General features: G+C 42.8%; 1 protein-coding gene across 1 annotated transcript in view; it reads right to left on the bottom strand.

Moving 5' to 3' along the window:
* Positions 1–18,906, bottom strand: part of LOC126416613 (uncharacterized) — a 129,588-nt gene that overhangs the window by 9,134 nt on the left and 101,548 nt on the right. The window contains exons 5-7 of the mRNA XM_050084403.1: positions 18,394–18,504; positions 11,806–11,945; positions 8,853–9,049 (exon numbers count right to left, since the gene is read on the bottom strand). Of these exons, the coding sequence (XP_049940360.1) occupies positions 8,853–9,049; positions 11,806–11,945; positions 18,394–18,504 (448 nt within the window). The remainder of the gene's footprint in view (positions 1–8,852; positions 9,050–11,805; positions 11,946–18,393; positions 18,505–18,906) is intronic.

The following is an 18,906-nucleotide window of genomic DNA, read 5'->3' as shown; positions in this document are numbered from 1 at the left end:
TTACTTGCCATTTTTGTGTTAATCACAACTTTTTAAATTATTATTTCAATTGGTATCTGCTAAAAACAAAAGCGATGAATCGTAGTGCCACTACACTATAAACTGACGATTAGAGCTGAACCTGACTTTGAACCGCGAATTTTCGCCGGTCAAATACGACCTGACTTCACGGCGATGTGATCTAGGATTAACGTTTATATAATGCGTATTTGCAGGTTAAGTTTGATATAAGGTCATTTTTTCTCTTAACCTAAGTTTAAATGCTTTATACAATCGGCCCTTTAATGTTCACCACGACGTGACTTGAAAGCTTCTTAACTTTTATTATAACAACACCCTAAACTCTTGGAAAGCTGTTTTTATCTGTAATGTATGAATTAATTTTTCGTTTTGTGAATAAAAATCGCCTTTTCTTGCGGCAATGTATTTTATTTCTTCTAGACGCGTTTCGCCTTTTACTTTAAAGCATCATCAGTGGAATCTAGAATAATACAGTTTTGTTTTACTACGCGAGATTTGTAGATTAAAACAGTTCAAGTCTAGTTTTTTACGTAAGACTAATAGCGCTCCACAGTAATTATGGCAAGCAATATGAAAATTGTGAAGAAAAAAGTTCAGAACATGAAAACGTGCTTATGTGTCGTAAGTGAAGTTATAGTGCGATGTTCAGCATGTGACCAGATGAGAGGAAACGCAGATGCCAACAAAAAACGCGAAAAACTTAAGTAATCACTTATTTACGTAAAAAACAAGATGTGAACTGTTTTGTAATCTATAAATATCGTACATTAAAACAAAGCTGTATCATTCTAGATTTCACTGAGTAAAAGACGAAACATGCCTGGAAGAAATAAAATACCTTGCAGCAAGTAAAGGTGGTTTTTATTTACAAGACGAATATTTCTGTGTTTACTGGGAATGATGGCCACATAAACAAACTTGTTGTTCAGTACTTTTCTTTGTTACTGTGAAACAATACCTCTCCGGTACAAAGTATTTTTCCTTGCCAACACTGCTTTGAGCAAGCTCTAAGGTTTCAGGTAACATAGTCTGGAAAAGTCTGACAGATGCCGTTTCATGGCTTCGCGTCCGTTCCTTGATACCTGTAATATCCACGTGTCTCTTTAAACCAGTGCTGTACTCCAAATGTTCAGTCTACTTTGATCATCTCTTATCATATACACTATTTGATCAAAAGTATCCGGACACCTACTACTGGACATTAATATGAGGTGCGTCCACTCTTCGCCTCTATCACGACTTGATCTCTGTTCGGGACACTTTCAGTGACGTCTCTGAATGTCTGTTGAGAAATGGCTGCCCATTGTTTCTCAACGGTCTAAAACAGAGTACGTAGTGAACTAGAACGCTGGGGTCGAAGCGAAGTCGACGATCGAAGTTCTAACACATCCCAAAGCTATTCCATCGAGTTCAGGTCGGGACTCTGGACAGAACAGTCCATTTCAGGAATGTTATTGTCCACAAACCATTACCTCACTTATGTTGCTTTATGACAGGATGCTTTGTCATACTGATACAAACAGTCATCGTCTCCGAACCGTTCCTTTACTGTAAGCAGTACACAGCGCTGTAACATGTATTCATATTCTTCCATATTTAGCATTTTCTTAAGCCAAGAAGGAGACCACAACACAACCACGAAAAACACCCGCATACCCTAACACCACCTCCTCCGTACTTCACTGTCGGCACTACACATGATGGCAGGTAATGTTCTGCAGGCATTCTCTAAACCCAAACCCTTCCGTCGGATTGCCGCGGGGTATGCGATCAGTCCAAATCACTCACTTCCAGTCGTCCACTGTCCAGTGAAGTCACTCTTTCAGCACTACAGAAATGTGTGGCTTATGAGGAGCTGTGCGGTCGTTGTACCACTTTCTTCATAACAGCGTACACACAGTCACTGTATTCGTTGGGCTGCTGTAGCACTTTGGAACTCGTAACTGATTTTCTTCAGCTGATTTCTTGCGATTTTTTCCATCCAACCTCCGCAAAACAACCTCAGTATATGAACACATCACAAACATTCGACTCGGCCAGCTTTAGAAGGGTTGAAATGTCCCTGATTTATGCGTTACCCAGATGACAGCCAGAGACAAGCCTCTTTCAAAGTCACTGAGCTGTCCTGACTGACCCATTCTGCCGTCACTCCTTGTCTACTGACAATGCATGCAGACACAGCAGCTGGACCATCTTTCTAAGCTCGGCCTGGAGCAGGCTACAAGCAGTGCGCTGTTCCTAAAGTACCTGACAGGATTGGCCTGACGGACTGAGGGTCCTAACAGTTGATTTGGGTTTGTCCAGAGTCTCCTGGAAAGCGGATCACTCCTACAGCTGGTCCGGCCAACGTTCTTGTTGGCTGGTAGTGTGGTTAGTGGCCTGTGTCCATGATGAGCCCGTTGCGGGAGTCACCCTCTTTCTCGTAGAACTTGCGTGCTCAGCAGCAAGACGTCTATGTCTTCATGCAGTTGTTGCGTGGGGTAAGTCATGGGTAGGCGCAGGGCGATTTTAAGCTCCCTGTTTTGGACCCTATGCAGGGTGTCAGCGTCATTGCCTCATACCATGTCACTTGCTCCAGTACTGGACATATCAGTGTGAGGCAAAGCTTGATGTCATTGTGGGGAGGCAGGGTCGACGCCGGGTTGAGCGGAGATTATAAGATGCGGAGGCGCCCTATAGCTCTCTCCCTAATCCAAAGAATCTGAGGGACCACGAACTGATCTAGCTTGATGCCGAGATAAACTGCAGTCTTGTTCCACGGGATGTGGCTTCCTGCGATGGTGAGTGGCGCAAGGTCTGGCAGTATCCTTCTCTAAGCACAGGCTACCGCCTGGTTCTTGGTGGGGTTGAAGTTGAGGCATCACTTTGTGGACCAAGCCCCCAATGCATCACAGCTGAGTTGCAGACGCGTCCTGTGGTGTGAGCGTTCACGGTACATGTGAACAGGGCAGTGTCGTCAGCACAGAGAGCTAACTCCACCCTGTCCACCTGCAGTGCATCAGACATATAAAGGGACCCCTGAGGCACCCCAGCTCGGACGGTCGCTCCACACATATAATGTGTGGCCAGATAGGTATGACTTCAGGAGGACCACATGCGATGTTGGGACCCTGTGTACAAAGAGCTTGTATACGGGGCCGCCATGCTACACAAAGGCCTGGGAGATATCACTCGTCTCCAGGGCCCTCATGTTGGGCTCCACCAGACGTAATAGCTGGCGAGTGGTGGCATGGCCACCCCAAACTGTTCACCCCGGAGGAGACGTTCCTGATCGACATGTTGAAGAAGGCACTTCATGTAGATCCTCTCGAACACTTTCGAGAGGGCCGGTATCAGAATAAAGGGTCGGTAACTTGATGGTAATCGTGGGTCCTTGTTGAGTTTCACGATGGCCACCACTTCCACCTGCTTCCACATGGAAGGGAAGATCTCGTGTTTGGAGGCAACCCGGTCAGGTTGAACGCCTTAGACACACTGTCCAGCGAGTGCAGCAAGGTGGAGCTTCCCTGCTGTTTTGGGTTGGCTTTATATGGGGCCGACGTACACCACTGGTGTTCATGGAAGGCGCCATAACGGCTGTACGATAAGTGCGACCATATCGGCAGCATATTGGTGATGCATTCGTCTTCATGGACGTCTCCATCGTGCACATCTTGTGAATGACTTCCTTCAGGACAACGACATCGCTCGACTTGAGTGGCCAGCATGTTCTCCAGACATGAACACTATCGAACATGCCTGGGATGGATTGAAAACGGCTGCTTATGGACGACGTGACCCACCAACCACTCTGACAGATCTACGCCGAATCGCCGTTGAAGTGTAGGACAATCTGAACCAACAGTGCCTTGATGAACTTGTGGATAGTATGCCACGACGAATACAGGCATGCAGCAATGCAAGAGGACGTGCTACTGGGTATTAGAGGTACTGGTGTGTACAGCAATCTAGAACACCACCTCTGAAGATCTCGCTGTATGGTAGAACAACATACAATGCGTGGTTTTCATGAGCAATAAAAGGGGCGTAAATGATATTTATGTTGATCTCTATTCCAGTTGACCGTACAGGTTCCGGAACTTTTGGAACCGAGTTGATGCAGAACTTTTTTTATGTGTGTGAATGTGAAATCAGTGGACAAATTGAGTATCGCCTTTTTTAGTCGGTAGCATCCACTGGCCGGCTATATTATTACTTAAATAATTATTGAGGTCACCGTGAAATGTTATGACGTGATGGTAAAATTGGAGTAGCAGTACAGCAAACGCAAAATACAGTGTAAAAATGAAACTAAATTTATCTGCTAATGTGAGCATGGTTGAGTCTGGCCATTGTTAGGAAGTGTACTATTTAAGAAATAAAAAAACGAAGTAAATGGTATGAACTGCTAAATTTCAAAGCAATTTTTTCACTTAAATGTGAAGAAATTTAACATTCCTAAGGAAAAGAGTGCGATTTCGCTTTAGGCAAGGGAGGGAGGTACAACCGGTTACATGATGTAAGCAGTAAACCGTAGTCATATACGTATCTGATGATCTGAAACACTTCTTCCTTGGATTTTTACCTTTGTTGCCTCCGATATCCACAGTCATTGTCCTCAAATTTTCAGCACCTTATTCCTCTTTACATGGAAAATCTTTTCTCGGTTGAAACTTATCATGAAGACCTCTATGTTTCTTCAGTTACTATGTATAAACTGTCAGGTTTAAATTCTTTTGATTACACTTCCCTAAATTACTTAAGATGAATGCCATAATGATATCTTGACAGGCACGCTTCTCGGTTCGAATCCCGAAGCTGCACACAATTTTAACCTACGTACAAGTTTCAACCCTATTCCATACACCGTACACTGAATGGGCGACGTATCAAACGAACGTGCAGGCCGGGTAAGCAGAGGTACTAGTCGTTGCTATGCATCTGATGCCTCTGAAAAGGGTTGTAATCAGTGTGTGGAACAATTCTGAATATGGTGGTTAATACGAAAACTACCCAAAAAAAGAGAGTTGCTTAGCGAGCAATGAAGAGATGCGTGTTGGGAAAACAAGTAAATCGGTGGAAAAAATAGAGTAGTAAACCTAATATTGACTGGAATGAAAATGAAATTGAAGTGGATGGGTCAGAAACGAGGGATACGAATATACTTTTAATTATCACATAGATAACTTCATGCACTGTCATTTGAACATCAAGGACCGATCCATATTGATTCCAAGACATACTGAATTACTCGTATAAAAGGGGCAGTCAGATGAATACGAGACAGATGGTAAAATGTAAACTGTTAGTAATTTCAGAAGATATCGCCGTAGCAGTTAATATATTTATCCCACTGCGAAACGAGACCCTCAATTACTTTTTTTTTTAAAGAAAGAAAGAAAAGAAACTTTTGCGGTTGGCTATGGAACTGTAATTGTACCCAGGCGTGCCCATCTTCGACCGAAGGAAATCGACGGCTACGAATGACTTTCTTCATGGCTCCAATAATATGGAAATCACATGAGGATCTGTGAGGGCTACCCAGCAAAACGTCTGCAACGAAGCTGAAAAAACCTTAGGAACAAGCAGGCGGGCAACATGTGTGCGTCCCGCTGTCAATGCAGCGGTGGATGGTGCCGTCAGAAATGACCGACGGTGGAAGGTGGAAGTCATTCTTCTTTTCCATGAAGGCAATTACTGTCTTGTCTCACAGTGGGATAAATGTATTAACAGTTATGGCGATTACTTTTGAAATAATAAATAGGTTACTTACTTTCTTCCATCTGTCTCTTTACATCTAACTGCCCCTTACTTCGATTCCGTCGAAGTTACATGTAGCTTATTTTGCGTCTCTTTGTTATTTCGATAGAATGAAGTAAGCTCGGTTTAATTTTCCTTTTCGAAGTCTCCATTTATGGAAGTAATCACTCAATATCGTCAGCTCACTTGTCACGCGCATTCTTAGAGTGCGAAAAATCTTTACTCTGAAGGACTAAATCTATCCCACCGGATTTTCATGGAGTATGTGTTTGGCATGTGATGGACATACAGGTTAAACAGAATTGGGGCCAGAACCGGTCACTTATGTAGGCCATTATTTAGAGTCCTACATCTGCTAGCAGTTCTTCAGAAACACCTTAAAGCTCCTTTCAGAGGGCATATTATTCACTAGAACCGCCAGGTTCTGACGGGGCATGATTTCAGTAAGCTTCGTCATCAATCTCTCCCTCCACACAGTGTCATATGTTGCCGTGAGATCCACAAAAACTAAATCTGATTTGAGACCTCTTTGCAGACCAGCTTCTACTAGAGTTGTCAGTGTTAAGACCTACACGCAGATGCTCCGTCGCTGCTGAAAGCCTCTTTGTTCGATGGTGATGAAGTGATGTCGGCTTCTTGAATGCTTTTTAGAATAAACCTTTCTGGTAGCTTTTGTGTATTCTGCCAGTGAATATTGCGCTTCTATGCGGGAAAACAGCGGCCACATAACAAAGGTTGATGACAGCTTAATGATGAGCAGGACCGATTCGAGAACGTTTTTCCACGTAGGACCTCGTATACTTTCACCAGCTTTCACAACTAATTGTGATATGTTCTGTATACAACTCTTGCAGCTGTGGTGCCCCTGGTGCCCTCTCAGCTTGGCATCCCAAGGGGCCGATGCTCATTGTGACACGTCCTGTATAAATATCTTACAGTTCTAGCACATCTGGCGCTCCTGTCAGCTTGACACTCCAAGCGCCGACTTCGGTCACTTGAGCCTTAAACCGGCTATGCACGAGAGTCATCACTTGTACGTTGCTATTAGACCTGCACTCATTCAGTCACTAGCAGTCCTAGCTAACAATGTTCCGCGAGATCTGAGGTAATCCTGCTCCAGAAGATCACTTCTCATTGGAACTCAACCTTGTAAGATTCCCTACAAGATCCGCTAGCAACACGTCCGAAATCACGCAAACTTCCCTGGGTTTATTCAGAAAGCATCAATTCTTCTGAAGTGACCTCCAAGTCGCGACAACGACGGAGTATCCACCCAACAGTGCTCACCTGGTTCACAACCCTACAAATAAGGAATTACAACCACCGTGCCAAACCTGATTTAGGGCAGATCGAGGGAGGTCTGGTTACGTCTTGATGAGAATGGGGTTTCGACTCATCTACATCTACATCTACATCTACATTTATACTCCACAAGCCACCCAACGGTGTGTGGTGGAGGGCACTTTACGGGCCACTGTCATTACCTCCATTTCCTGTTCCAGTCGCGTATGGTTCGCGGGAAGAATGACTGCCGGAAAGCCTCCGTGCTCGCTCGTATCTCTCTAATTTTACATTTGTGATCTCCTCGGGAGGTATAAGTAGGCGGAAGCAATATATTCGATACTTCTTTCAGAAACGCACCCTCTCGAAACCTGGACAGCAAGCTACACCGCGATGCAGAGCGCCTCTCTTGCAGAGTCTGCCACTTGAGTTTGCTAAACATCTCCTTAACGCTATCACGCTTACCAGATAACCCTGTGACGAAATGCGCAGCTCTTCTTTGGATCTTCTCTACCTCCTCTGTCAGTCCGACGTGGTACGGATCCCACACTGATGAGCAATTCTCAAGTATAGGTCGAATGAGTGTTTTGTAAGCCACCTGCTTTGTTGATGGACTACATTTTCTAAAGACTCTCCGAATGAATCTCAACCTGACACCCGCCTTACCAACAATTAATTTTATATGATCATTCCACTTCAGATCGTTCCGCACGCATACTCCCAGATATTTTACAGAAGTAACTGCTACCAGTGTTTGTTCCGCTATCATATAATCATACAATAAAGGATCCTTCTTTCTATGTATTCGCAATACATTACATTTATCTATGCTACGGGTCAATTGCCACTCTCTGCACCAATTGCCTTTCCGCTGCAGATCTTCCTGCATTTCGCTGCAATTTTCTAATGCTGCAACTTATCTGTATACTACAGCATCATCCGCGAAAAGCCGCATGGAACTTCCGACACTATCTACTAGGTCATTTATACATATTGTGAAAAGTAATGGTCCCATACCACTCCCCTGTGGCACGCCAGAGGTTAATTTAACGTCTGTAGACGTCTCTCCATTGAGAACAACATCCTGTGTTCTGTTTGCTAAAAACTCTTCAATCCAGCCACACAGCTGGTCTGATATTCCGTAGGCTCTTACCTTGTTTAGCAGGTGACAGTGCGGAACTGTATCGAACGCCTTCCGGAAGTCAAGGAAAATGGCATCTACCTGGGAGCCTGTATCTAATATTTTATGAGTCTCATGAACAAATAAAGCGAGTTGGGTCTGACACGATCGCTGTTTCCGGAGTGTGACTGCGAAACGGAGGAGCCAACAATAGAACACATTAGTAAGGATTGCCCACTTCCAGCATTTGACGGTGGTCTGAGGATCTACACCAAGTGCCTCCGAATGGTCTGGACTGGTTGTAGAACTTGGACATCTGCGTTTGGTTGTAGCTACTTCATGTACTTGTTATATGTATATCACTTGGAAAAAATAATGATGCATAATTAGTTTTTCGTTTATCGAAATTGAACTTACTTTTCACAAGTGATTGTTATTTATACAAAACAGATTTAATTTCTGCGTGATTGCCTGTCATTTTGGAATAAAAACAGCAGTCAATAGCGAAAATAAAACTGCTCTGTAATTTTTTTGTTTGTTTGCAATGGTACATGGACAGCAGGCATGTAACTGCAAAAAAAAAAAAAAAATAATAATAATAATAATTACGTAACCTTATTTTTTCGAGGTGGTAATAAAAATTTTATGACCACTCAATAGCAGGAAGAAGTGCAACTCTTAGTTTTTTTACCTGGAATCCTCCCTGAGGCCCTATCGCAGCAGAAGCGGCAGCTCCCACAGCTCCATCACCACCTCCGGCTCCGCCACCGAAGCCCGGGTAGCCGCCTCCGAAGCCAGGCTGGGCCCCGAAGCCCTGACCACCAAACCCTGCAGGCCCACTGCTGCCGAACACGAAAGGCTGCCCACCGGCACCACCTCCTCCAAATCCTGTTAAAGTTACACAAACGCCACATTAAAACCCGAATTTCTGCCTCATTTCACTATAAAGGCCTCTAGTGTATAACGTACTGGACCACAAACTAATAATCCTGATAGCACGTAACACTGTGTCCACAAGTTTTTCAAGTACTAATGATCAGACCTCATCGGTGTACCAATCTATACATAACACCTGCCTCGTTTCACCTGTTATTCCAAATACCCCTTCCTTCTAGGTGAGATAGTGTGTCTGAATGTTCGTCAGTCAAAGGAAGTAAGGGTGCATGCAGCCCATGAGCTTGGAAGATGGGAGTGGTGCACAGCAAACTCATAATGAAGATGTAGAAGAAAGAGCATTTCTTGGTTACTGAGAGTGTTCGAATCACCAACCTAGTTCGTGCTCATGGCAATGTAAATGAATGGGCTCCCCAAGTTATGACGCGAAAAGCACAACCAAAACATCCTCAACCTGTCTCTAGCCCGAACTGCACATTACACACACATTAAATCACCAGTGCACCAGACTTCTTCCATCATCCACACAATCACAATTAGTCGGACCACGCTACATGGCTCCATTCAGTGTTCGGCCAGTTTAGCCCATTCAAGGCATACAGCCTGATAAGCCTTTGGTCTTTTGCGACAAACTAGATTTCAAACGCCCAGCGAATGGAGTTCCCGTCGCAGCGTTCGTTCGGAAATTAGTTGAGATGGAGCTGTTTTCACTGACAGCAGCAACTTTTATCGTGCTTGAAACCTATGTTAACTAACAAGGCACGACACTCACTTCCACTTGGTCAAAATCTTTTTCGACCACTGTCTTTACACCATGTTACATGGCTGCGAGTAGTATACCGTTTCTTCTCTACATGTTGAACAGTAGGTGTTGATATAAAAAAAGTTGGACAGTTATTTATGGTGTGATCGATAGCTGATTTTTACTATTCTTTCAGATCCCTACCTCGATGCATCTTACTATGCTGACTCCATGTAAAAACCTGGCGTATGCACCCCATTTCTCTGCCCTGAGTTTCGTCAACAGTACATAGAGGGTCACATGGCCCCATGACCACCTGTACAGTGCCCGAAAGAGACCAGTGTGGTATTTTGAGGGGGTAACTAGTATGTTGTCCGGTGAGGATCCTATTGTGAGTGAACCGACCATTTAGGATGACGATAAAATTTTATTCCGTTTTGTTTTCCTTAGTCTGGAGTTTTCTCTGCCTCTTGTGTTCCGTCTTGCATTCGCTGTTTCCTTTTTTCTCTCGTCTAAGTTTCTCAACTCCTTTCAGCTCTTGCTTCACTTTGAATTCCTCCCAAATTTAGCACTTCGTTCTTAAATGTGCTGTTTCTAACATTTGGGCCTTTGTGATGCATCCTTAACCAAATTGTCGTGTCCTGTAACTTCCAGGGACAGCTGAATATCTGTTTCTTTAACATATTTTCGTTCATTCTTTATAGATGTCCAAAAAATATCAGCCTCCCCTTATTTACTCCCTGAAATTCTTTCCAATTTCTAATAGACTTCTCCGTTCCTTCACACTTTCTACTCATTTTCAGTCTGAATTGTGTCCATGATATTGCTTACAATTCTGTCCGCCATGACCTTCCGCTTCTCAATGCTACAGTTTATCATCAGGCATTCATTAATGTAGAGATATTCTCTTTTAACGTCAGTGCTGTAATGCTTTATTTTGACATTGTAGGAGATGCACTTGTTACTATACTTAATTTAATTTAATTTTCTTCAATCTATTTGCTCTTTCTGTCTTTAGCTGAGATCTTGAACAACTATTTTTTCTAATCTATTTTTTTCGAGCGGTTGATTGTGTCGTTTGACACTTATAGGAATAGGGACATACTTCGACACTGGAATGTAGAAAATATGGTTGCCACAGTAGAATATAGAATGAAGGCTTTCACGACCAGATGACATAGCTGCTGGACAACGACCTCACATCCCGAAAGGTTTACCAGCAACATTAGAATATATTGACGAAAATAGGAAGCTTCTTGCTACAGCTTCAAAATTATTCATTACACCAATCAACATTTCGCATTCAAGGCTGCTCACATGGATTTCGAAAATCCAACCTGGTAAAGGCACAACTCTGGACAAAGGCCTGGAAAAGCAGTTAGTTCGTCATCTTTTTGGGTTACATTCGAGAGGCTTTCCTTTAGCAGCCATAGAGGAAAAGAGATGAGTTAAGTTTGCTATCATGAAAAGCCTCAGGAAGAAGGTTAACAGTAAAAATTGGACAGCAGGATATGACTAGCTGCATTTTTTAAAAAAAGAAATCTGTAACTGTTGTTCAAAGCACAATGGCTTGTGGTAAACGTTGGGTGAAAAAATAGTTGCATGTGAAGGGAAGAATGACACTATCTCATTTGGTCACTACAAAAGAGTCCAAGTTAAACAAACACTCAGGCTTCAAACGGTATAGAGATCACCTTCATTCATGAAGAAATGGACATTTAGACGTGTATTATAACTATTAAAATACCCATATGCAATAATACTACCGTATTTGTCTGACAAATAATTTAATTACCGTGTCTAAAATTACTGGCGTTATAAGATTTAAAAAAATGTTATAAATTACGTATGTTTTTCTTAATCTGTTCAGATGTCCTTAAACTATTGTACTTCTTTTCGTTGTTAACTAAATCACAGAAATACACCTTTTAGATGATCTGTGTTAGTAGTGTTCATGGGTTCCCGTTCAGACGGAGGAACCATTGAGTGGAACATGTGTGTGCCTCACCTCCTGTACCGAAGCCTCCAGAGCCGGAACCGGAACCAGAGAAGCTTCCGCTGTAGGCGCCGCCGGCAGCGCCGCCACCGGACGCCGCTCCAAACCGCTCAGCCAGGGCGTTGCTGTCTAGGTCACTGTAGCCACCAAAACTGCAAGTGTTGCAACTCTGCGTTAACTCCAGAAATGTTACACCACACAAGCACTAACATATCTTTGTTTCACTTTTGAACTGAATAAACATTTATCTTACTTTAGAAGAACATAAGCTTCAGTAATAATTACATCAAAGATGAACTGGTAAAACATATTCCAACAACAGTCGTGAGGCTCATTCTGTCATTACTGCATTGATGCATATCTGTCTCCAGAAGGTCTGACGTCACACAGAGAACCTGAGTCCATTCTCAGTTTTGACGAGCCATTGATTAAAAAGGATTGCAAGTGGGCGCACTCAGCCTTATGGAGACAACTCATGAGTTGGGAGAAGAAAAATAAATAATGGTTACCATTTCGAGAATTACTGTAACGTTAACGGCTTTTCTCAAGAACCCTTGTCCAAAGACACTGAACGGAATCTGTAGCCATGGAAAATATATATATATATATATATATATATATATATATATATATATATATATATATATATAAATGCCTTGCACTACAATAGAACTACTGTTTGATTTATACATTGTCGTTTGTAGTTGAACATTAGTATCTTTAGCCATGAATTTATACAACAGATTCGCACACTACTCTGACACTTCCTTGACAGAAACATGTCGATTTGCGTTTGAGTCTAACCAAGTTATCTGTGACCTATGATAGTCACAACTCACGTATGACGTTCAATTCATTCGAAACAGCAATTTTGGATTCTTACAGATTTGCATTTAATCGATTAACCCCTTTATCGGTGGCATCTATAGCAACAACTGACAAAAAACTGAATTGAAACCTTTCTTTAGGGGTAACATCTAGTCTTTGTCTTCAATAACGATTTGTTGCTATGCTGTTGATGAATCATTAAGTAAATCACACACTTCTGGCAGGCTCTTATACAGAGCAGCATATGAGTGACTTCAGGCTTTAAGAGAGCAATGAAGCTGAATAATGCAATTCCTAAGATCTTACAGCTTTTCTTTGGCCATGATCGACTGAGTGTTGTGTCAACATCACTTGTTTGTCAGAGAAAATATTTTCTTCAGATATTATCTTCATCTCTCCTTCATTTATCAGATCTTGCTATTGTTATGCTCGTGCTCAGTCTTATACTGGATAACAAGGGCTGATGTATGTCAATGCTTTATGTGTTGTCAGATGAATAAAAACAATTAGAATTTACTTTAAAATGATCGAATATTGATTCTTATTAATTTTAAATGATGGTAAAGGTTGATGTTTTAAACTCAGACCAAGACCCAGTTGTTGAATGATGTTGAGAAAAACGGCGATGGTGCCGGACAAAATATTGTTTGAAGTAAGGCGAGGTGAGTGTATTGAGAGAGGAAAGAGTGATTAGTTGTATGGAGTTTTTAAGCTTGACGATATGACAAAGGAAGAGAAATGATTTGGGGAAACGTATATTATGTGAGGATCTGTAGCCGAAAAGTCGCAGATGATGAAACAGTGTAATGTAAATCGAATCACGTTTGGAAGAGGCTGAGGAAACAGAGACCTGCTCATATAGCTCAGTGTGCAGTGTGCTACGTTGTGATACAGAAAGGTGTGTCGGATCCAGATCAAAACCACATAATGTACTAACCATCTTTGGTCCGGCACACTGGCCAGCCTGACTGGTTTTTAGGCATCTCCACATTAGAAAGTATGATACACAAATATAATAATAAACAGAACAAAGTTTATATACTTCAGACACAGATGCCACACATGACTTCTCTATCTTATCTTTGCTAGCGAGGTATAGCATCCTGCCACGAAGTCAAAATAAAATAAATTTGCAAATACACTAGGAAAAACCACGATTTCATGGCCTGAAATTGGAAGACATGTGGTGTAATGTTCGCACTACGGTGGGAAAGAGATCATGTGGCAAGAGTGACCTGTCATGGCGTGTATGCTTTTTGGAAGGAATTGATTTGGATGGGTTTTTGCTGGAAAGTGGTTACATATTATATGAAGTCTTCAGCCGATTGGCAATGGACCAAAGCTAATGGTAGTATATGGAGAGATATCAAAATGTTGGCTAGAGGGATTGGTGGATAGAAATTTAGATTTGTTTTTGAAGGATTATTTGGGATTGGATCAGGTGAGAGACTAAGTGAAGTAGGTACATGGCAGAGAAACAAGAATCTTTACAGTCAGAATCCTACCCCACGCTAAACGGATCTGCTTTTTTGCTTCATTTCATTAACACATTAAGGTGACACTACTCTTTCCACAGAGGCGCATCATCTGGTAACTAGAATCTCTGACAAGTCTCGCGCAGTGCTGTTTGCATACTTTTAGCTAATCAGACACTTTTCCACGAAGAGTTCGATTGACAATAGTGAAATTTCGGAGTCTGTCATCGTCTGTTGGTCGATGGTTATGCGGTCTGAGGTAGTGGTTCGTTGGTTGTCCCGCAATCGATCAATCTGCCACCGCCTATTGATGGTGAGATAGCTACACACTTTTGGCTTGGAAATGCTTTGGTGCTGCTGTATACTGCGCTCCCTCATGAAGAGCATTTACACTCAAATAGATCTCACAGTTTCGCGTCAGCCGCGCGGAGTGGCCGCGCGGTTTGGGGCGTCACGTCACGGACTGCGCGGCCCTTCCCGCCGGAGGTTCGAGTCCGCCCTAGGGCATGGATGTGTGTGTTGTTCTTAGCATAAGTTAGTTTAAGTAGTGTATAAGTCTAGGGACCGATGGCCTAAGCAGTTTGGTCCCTTAGGAATTCACATACACGCACATCACAGTTACACTCAGTAAATTCTTTCATTTTTCTTTTCATTTTTAATTGAAACTCGAACTTGATTTTAGAAATGGGCTTGAGTCATGTGGATACGTGGGCGGGATACCCACTCATTCCATCGGCATACGTACATGCCCTTTTCCGACTGCTAGCAAGTGAGGTCGATTCGAGGTAATAGTTATTTAAAAGTCTTTCCTTCAATATAACCTATTTTGTATTTGTTTTATATATCACTTCATGGGTTCACGTACTATCGATTAAAAACACTAAAATGCACTTGTTTGTCTCGTCAAAGATATTTTCGCAAAGAATTTCTAACAAATCTTGCGTCCATATAACTGCTTTCTTTCTAGATTGCCCTTGTATTTCTTACACCATGTGTTTAACTATCTTCACAACCTGCACCTGTCTCTACAAATATTCCGCACACTTCCCAGCACTGCACCTTTCTCCATTTTTTTATATTATATGGTTTCCAGCAGCGAAAGGAGAGTCGTCGAACAAGAAAACCGATGTCAATAAGCAGCAGCACAGTCAACACTCATTACAGGCCGTGATTTACCGAACATTCTCTTAATAGCTCCCATTTGTACTCAGGGACATTATGCGATTTGGGTGCTTAAGCAATGTTCATAGATGTTGCAGTTTATACAAACAAGGTCTATATTTGTGGGGCACAGACGATTCGTATAAGGAAGGCACGCCGAAAGTTGTAATTCATTTTCTGTGCTAGACGTTCATTTTTGCAATTAATTATGTCAAGTGAAACCTGACAGTTTGTGTCTGTTGGACTTTATACTACGAAGGTTAACTGTTGTCGCCACATTATATTGTCAGATGTGTAATTAAATGGGCCTGACGTGGTAACTACTTCAATCAAATAACAAATATTGCTACCGGAAGTTAAAGTAGTAGGCAACAATTGACTTTCAACAGGACGTCTTTTTAAGGCCAAACAGGCTCAGCAAGTAGCTCATTTCCTGCAGCTACAATACTGCTGATATTTTAGAAGATTCTAGACGTCAGAGCTTTGGCGCAAAGGGTCGTAATTCCCTGGTAGACTGCACGCGCTTTGTGTCGGTCGAGAGAGAATCCGTGGCAAGTAGTCAAGCGTGACGGTCGGGCTTCGGCCCAAATGCGCGAATGAAAAGTTGATCTTGAGAAAGGAACGGTTTAATAGTAATAATAAGAAATGTTTCGAGCCGTGGAGGTAACAAAGTATTCACGGGAATTAGTTTTTGGGAAAATAACTGTGCATAATCTTGAGTTATTTTCAGCTGAAGCCCACAAAATGATGTGTCACTTATAGTAAACGGAAAATTAATATCTTTATAGGAGACCGTATTTAAAGCGTTTCATACGGGAAGAAGTTTTAAACAAATTAGTGTGGGCAGCGAAATAATCATTATTTTCCTAAAGTGTATTTAATGAATGTGATCTATGTGGCTAACCGACTAGTGCGTTGCTGAACTGTGTAAAACTAATTAGGGGTAATTTATTTGATGTACCGGTAAGTGAAGAAATAAACAGTGTTTAAATTGTATAACTTGCTATTAATGAACAGTTTTTGTATATAATTCCCTATAATTATAGGGTGCAGAGCACAGGATGATTGTATGCACGCAATACTGTAGTACAGCCACCAGTGTATCTGATGTAAAGAATGTCTTTGGTTCGATTCCCGGCCGGGACGGGGATCCGCCCGGGGGCTGGGAGTTTGTGTTGTCCGCATCATTTCATGATCATTCTGAAAGTGGCGAGACTGGAAATGGAGACATTATGAATTTGTACTGACGCTGATGATCACGATGTTGAACGCCCCACAAACCAACATCATTATCATCATCATCATCCTCTCTTGTCTGAAAGCCATAAGCTTAAGTGAACATTTATGAACTTAGTACTTACAAATAAGCTGCCTAACAAAGAAAAAAGTAAAACACTCAGAATGGGAGGAGAAAACGAAATGAAACTTACCAAGTTTGGAGGAAACAATACGTTATTTCAGATTACAAAGTGGAATAAATTTACAAAGAACTTCACAGCATGAATCTACTTATTATTATGACGTTGGATCCCCTCTCGCCTGGATGTCTCCACTGATTCGGCTGAGAAGGACGTCACTAAAATGTTGAATCGTCTCCTGAGGCAGGTTGGCATACAACTCTCGTAATTTGTCCTTGATACCCTGGGTATTGGCACTGAGTTGATGTTTGACCTGATGTCACACACATTCTATTGGAAACATATCTGTGGAGGCTGCTGGCTATGGGACTACTTCACCATCACACAGACAGTTCGTACAGACACATGCTGTGAGTGGACAGGCATTGTCCTGTTGAAAAATAGCACCTCAATACTGTGGCAAGAGACATAAAACATGGTGTCTGTGACGTATCGCGCTGTCAGAGCTCCTCAGTCACTCCCAACCATGGCCTGATGTCAAGCCCAGAGGCTCCCCACAGCATGACATGAGGAGTAACACTGCTGTGAGTCTTCCAAAGACTGGAAGAGAGGGGTGTTCCCCAGGGTGCCACCATACTCTCTGATGACAATCATCTGATGCAGAACTACGATTCATTGCTGACATGAAGCGCTGTCATTCGTCAACAGTATGTGTCATGACCGCAGCACCACTCGAAATGCAGTTCGTGTTATGATGTTAATGTCAGCTTACACATGGGATGGTAATTCCCTAGCCTCGGTGCTGCTAGTCACTTTATGATGTTGTGGAATGACAGTGAATATTGCTGGGAGTCTGTTACTTGTTCTTGGAAGTCAGGCACAGATGTGAAGGGGTTACGATGTGCTTGGTGCATAATACAGTGACCCTCCCTTGCGGTGATCAGGTGCGGTCGACTGGAGCCCTGACGATGACTGTGCCTGCTCTCGTGTTCCCATGCCGTCCAACTGTCAAATCTCAATGCACCAGAAATCTCGATATTGCACTGTTCGACTAGATGGCTAAATTGAGACCCTGAATGAGCCCTCTTTTAATTTCTGTCAGGTGCTGACAACACAGTCTCACAGGAGTATGCGCCATCTCCATGCCTTTCATACTGACTACTCAACATCTGATGCTGTTCATGTCCATTGTGTACTACAACATGCCTGGTAACAATGCTAATACAAACAACATTGGCGCACTCTGGTAGTTGCTCCACATGCCACAGAGAAGTGCAGTCCTAATTATTTACATACCTGTCGATGTGTGTGTGAACACCAAATTACACTGACATCCAAGCATGTCTTCTGGGGTGATTTACTTTTTCTGTCAGGCAGTGTACTATGTAAGAGGAGTTTATAGCTTCACAGTAGAACCTTCAACACATCACATTATATTGTACACTTCTCAAATGAAAGTACATGCTGTAAGATTATGATACAAATTAATTTCGTGCACAAAAGTTTGTTCATGCTGTAACAACGTTATTGTTTTGAAAGCCCAGCTACAGGAAGCATTAATATCAAAGCATGGCGTTAGGAGCCAGTCTGCAGCTTTTGCCGCAGAGCAGAGTACACGATGCGAACTTCTGTTCCAGTCTGTCTGTTAGTCTACTGGTCATCAACTCACACTGTCAGACTAGATACAAGATGCGTGGTTTGTGGCTGGGGGAATGCGCAGGCTTGGTCAGTGGGTAGACAAGCGGGCCAACGGGCGTGGGTCATGCTCGGCTGGTTACCCTTTGTTGAAGAACATAGCGTTAGAGTGGGCAAAGGAGGGCGTCCTCCGCCAGGGGTCGCCGGCGATAGCGGTGTGCCAGGAGTGGACTCCGTGCGGCCGTGGCGCCTCCCTGCGGGCAGAAAGCCCTCAGCTCAGCTACTCAGCAGGGCTTCTAGTCACCGGCGTCTCGGGCAATATACTCAGTGTATATTTGTGTGTGTGTGTGTGTGTGTGTGTGTGTGCGTTTTGTGCAATCAGGTAATCATAGTCTCTTTATTCAGTCACTTTTGTAGCAACTTTGTTCACAATATGTGCACAGTATGTATCACAATAGCGAAATGTAACCCTGGTGAAAGTGTACTACAATAGAAGCAGATACCTACCAGTAAACATGGTTCCGCAAATGAGCCGTTTGCGATGTAACTACAGGTGTGCGTTTACAAGGCGACACTGACTGCAGTATGATTAAGTGCTGTTCTAACTGTGGTTATATTTCTCCCACGGCTCATGGTTAGGGCGTATGGCATATGCG

The sequence above is a fragment of the Schistocerca serialis genome, chromosome 1, assembly GCF_023864345.2.
Source record: "Schistocerca serialis cubense isolate TAMUIC-IGC-003099 chromosome 1, iqSchSeri2.2, whole genome shotgun sequence".
NCBI lineage: Eukaryota > Metazoa > Arthropoda > Insecta > Orthoptera > Acrididae > Schistocerca > Schistocerca serialis.
This window is presented reverse-complemented; position numbering and strand designations above follow the sequence as displayed.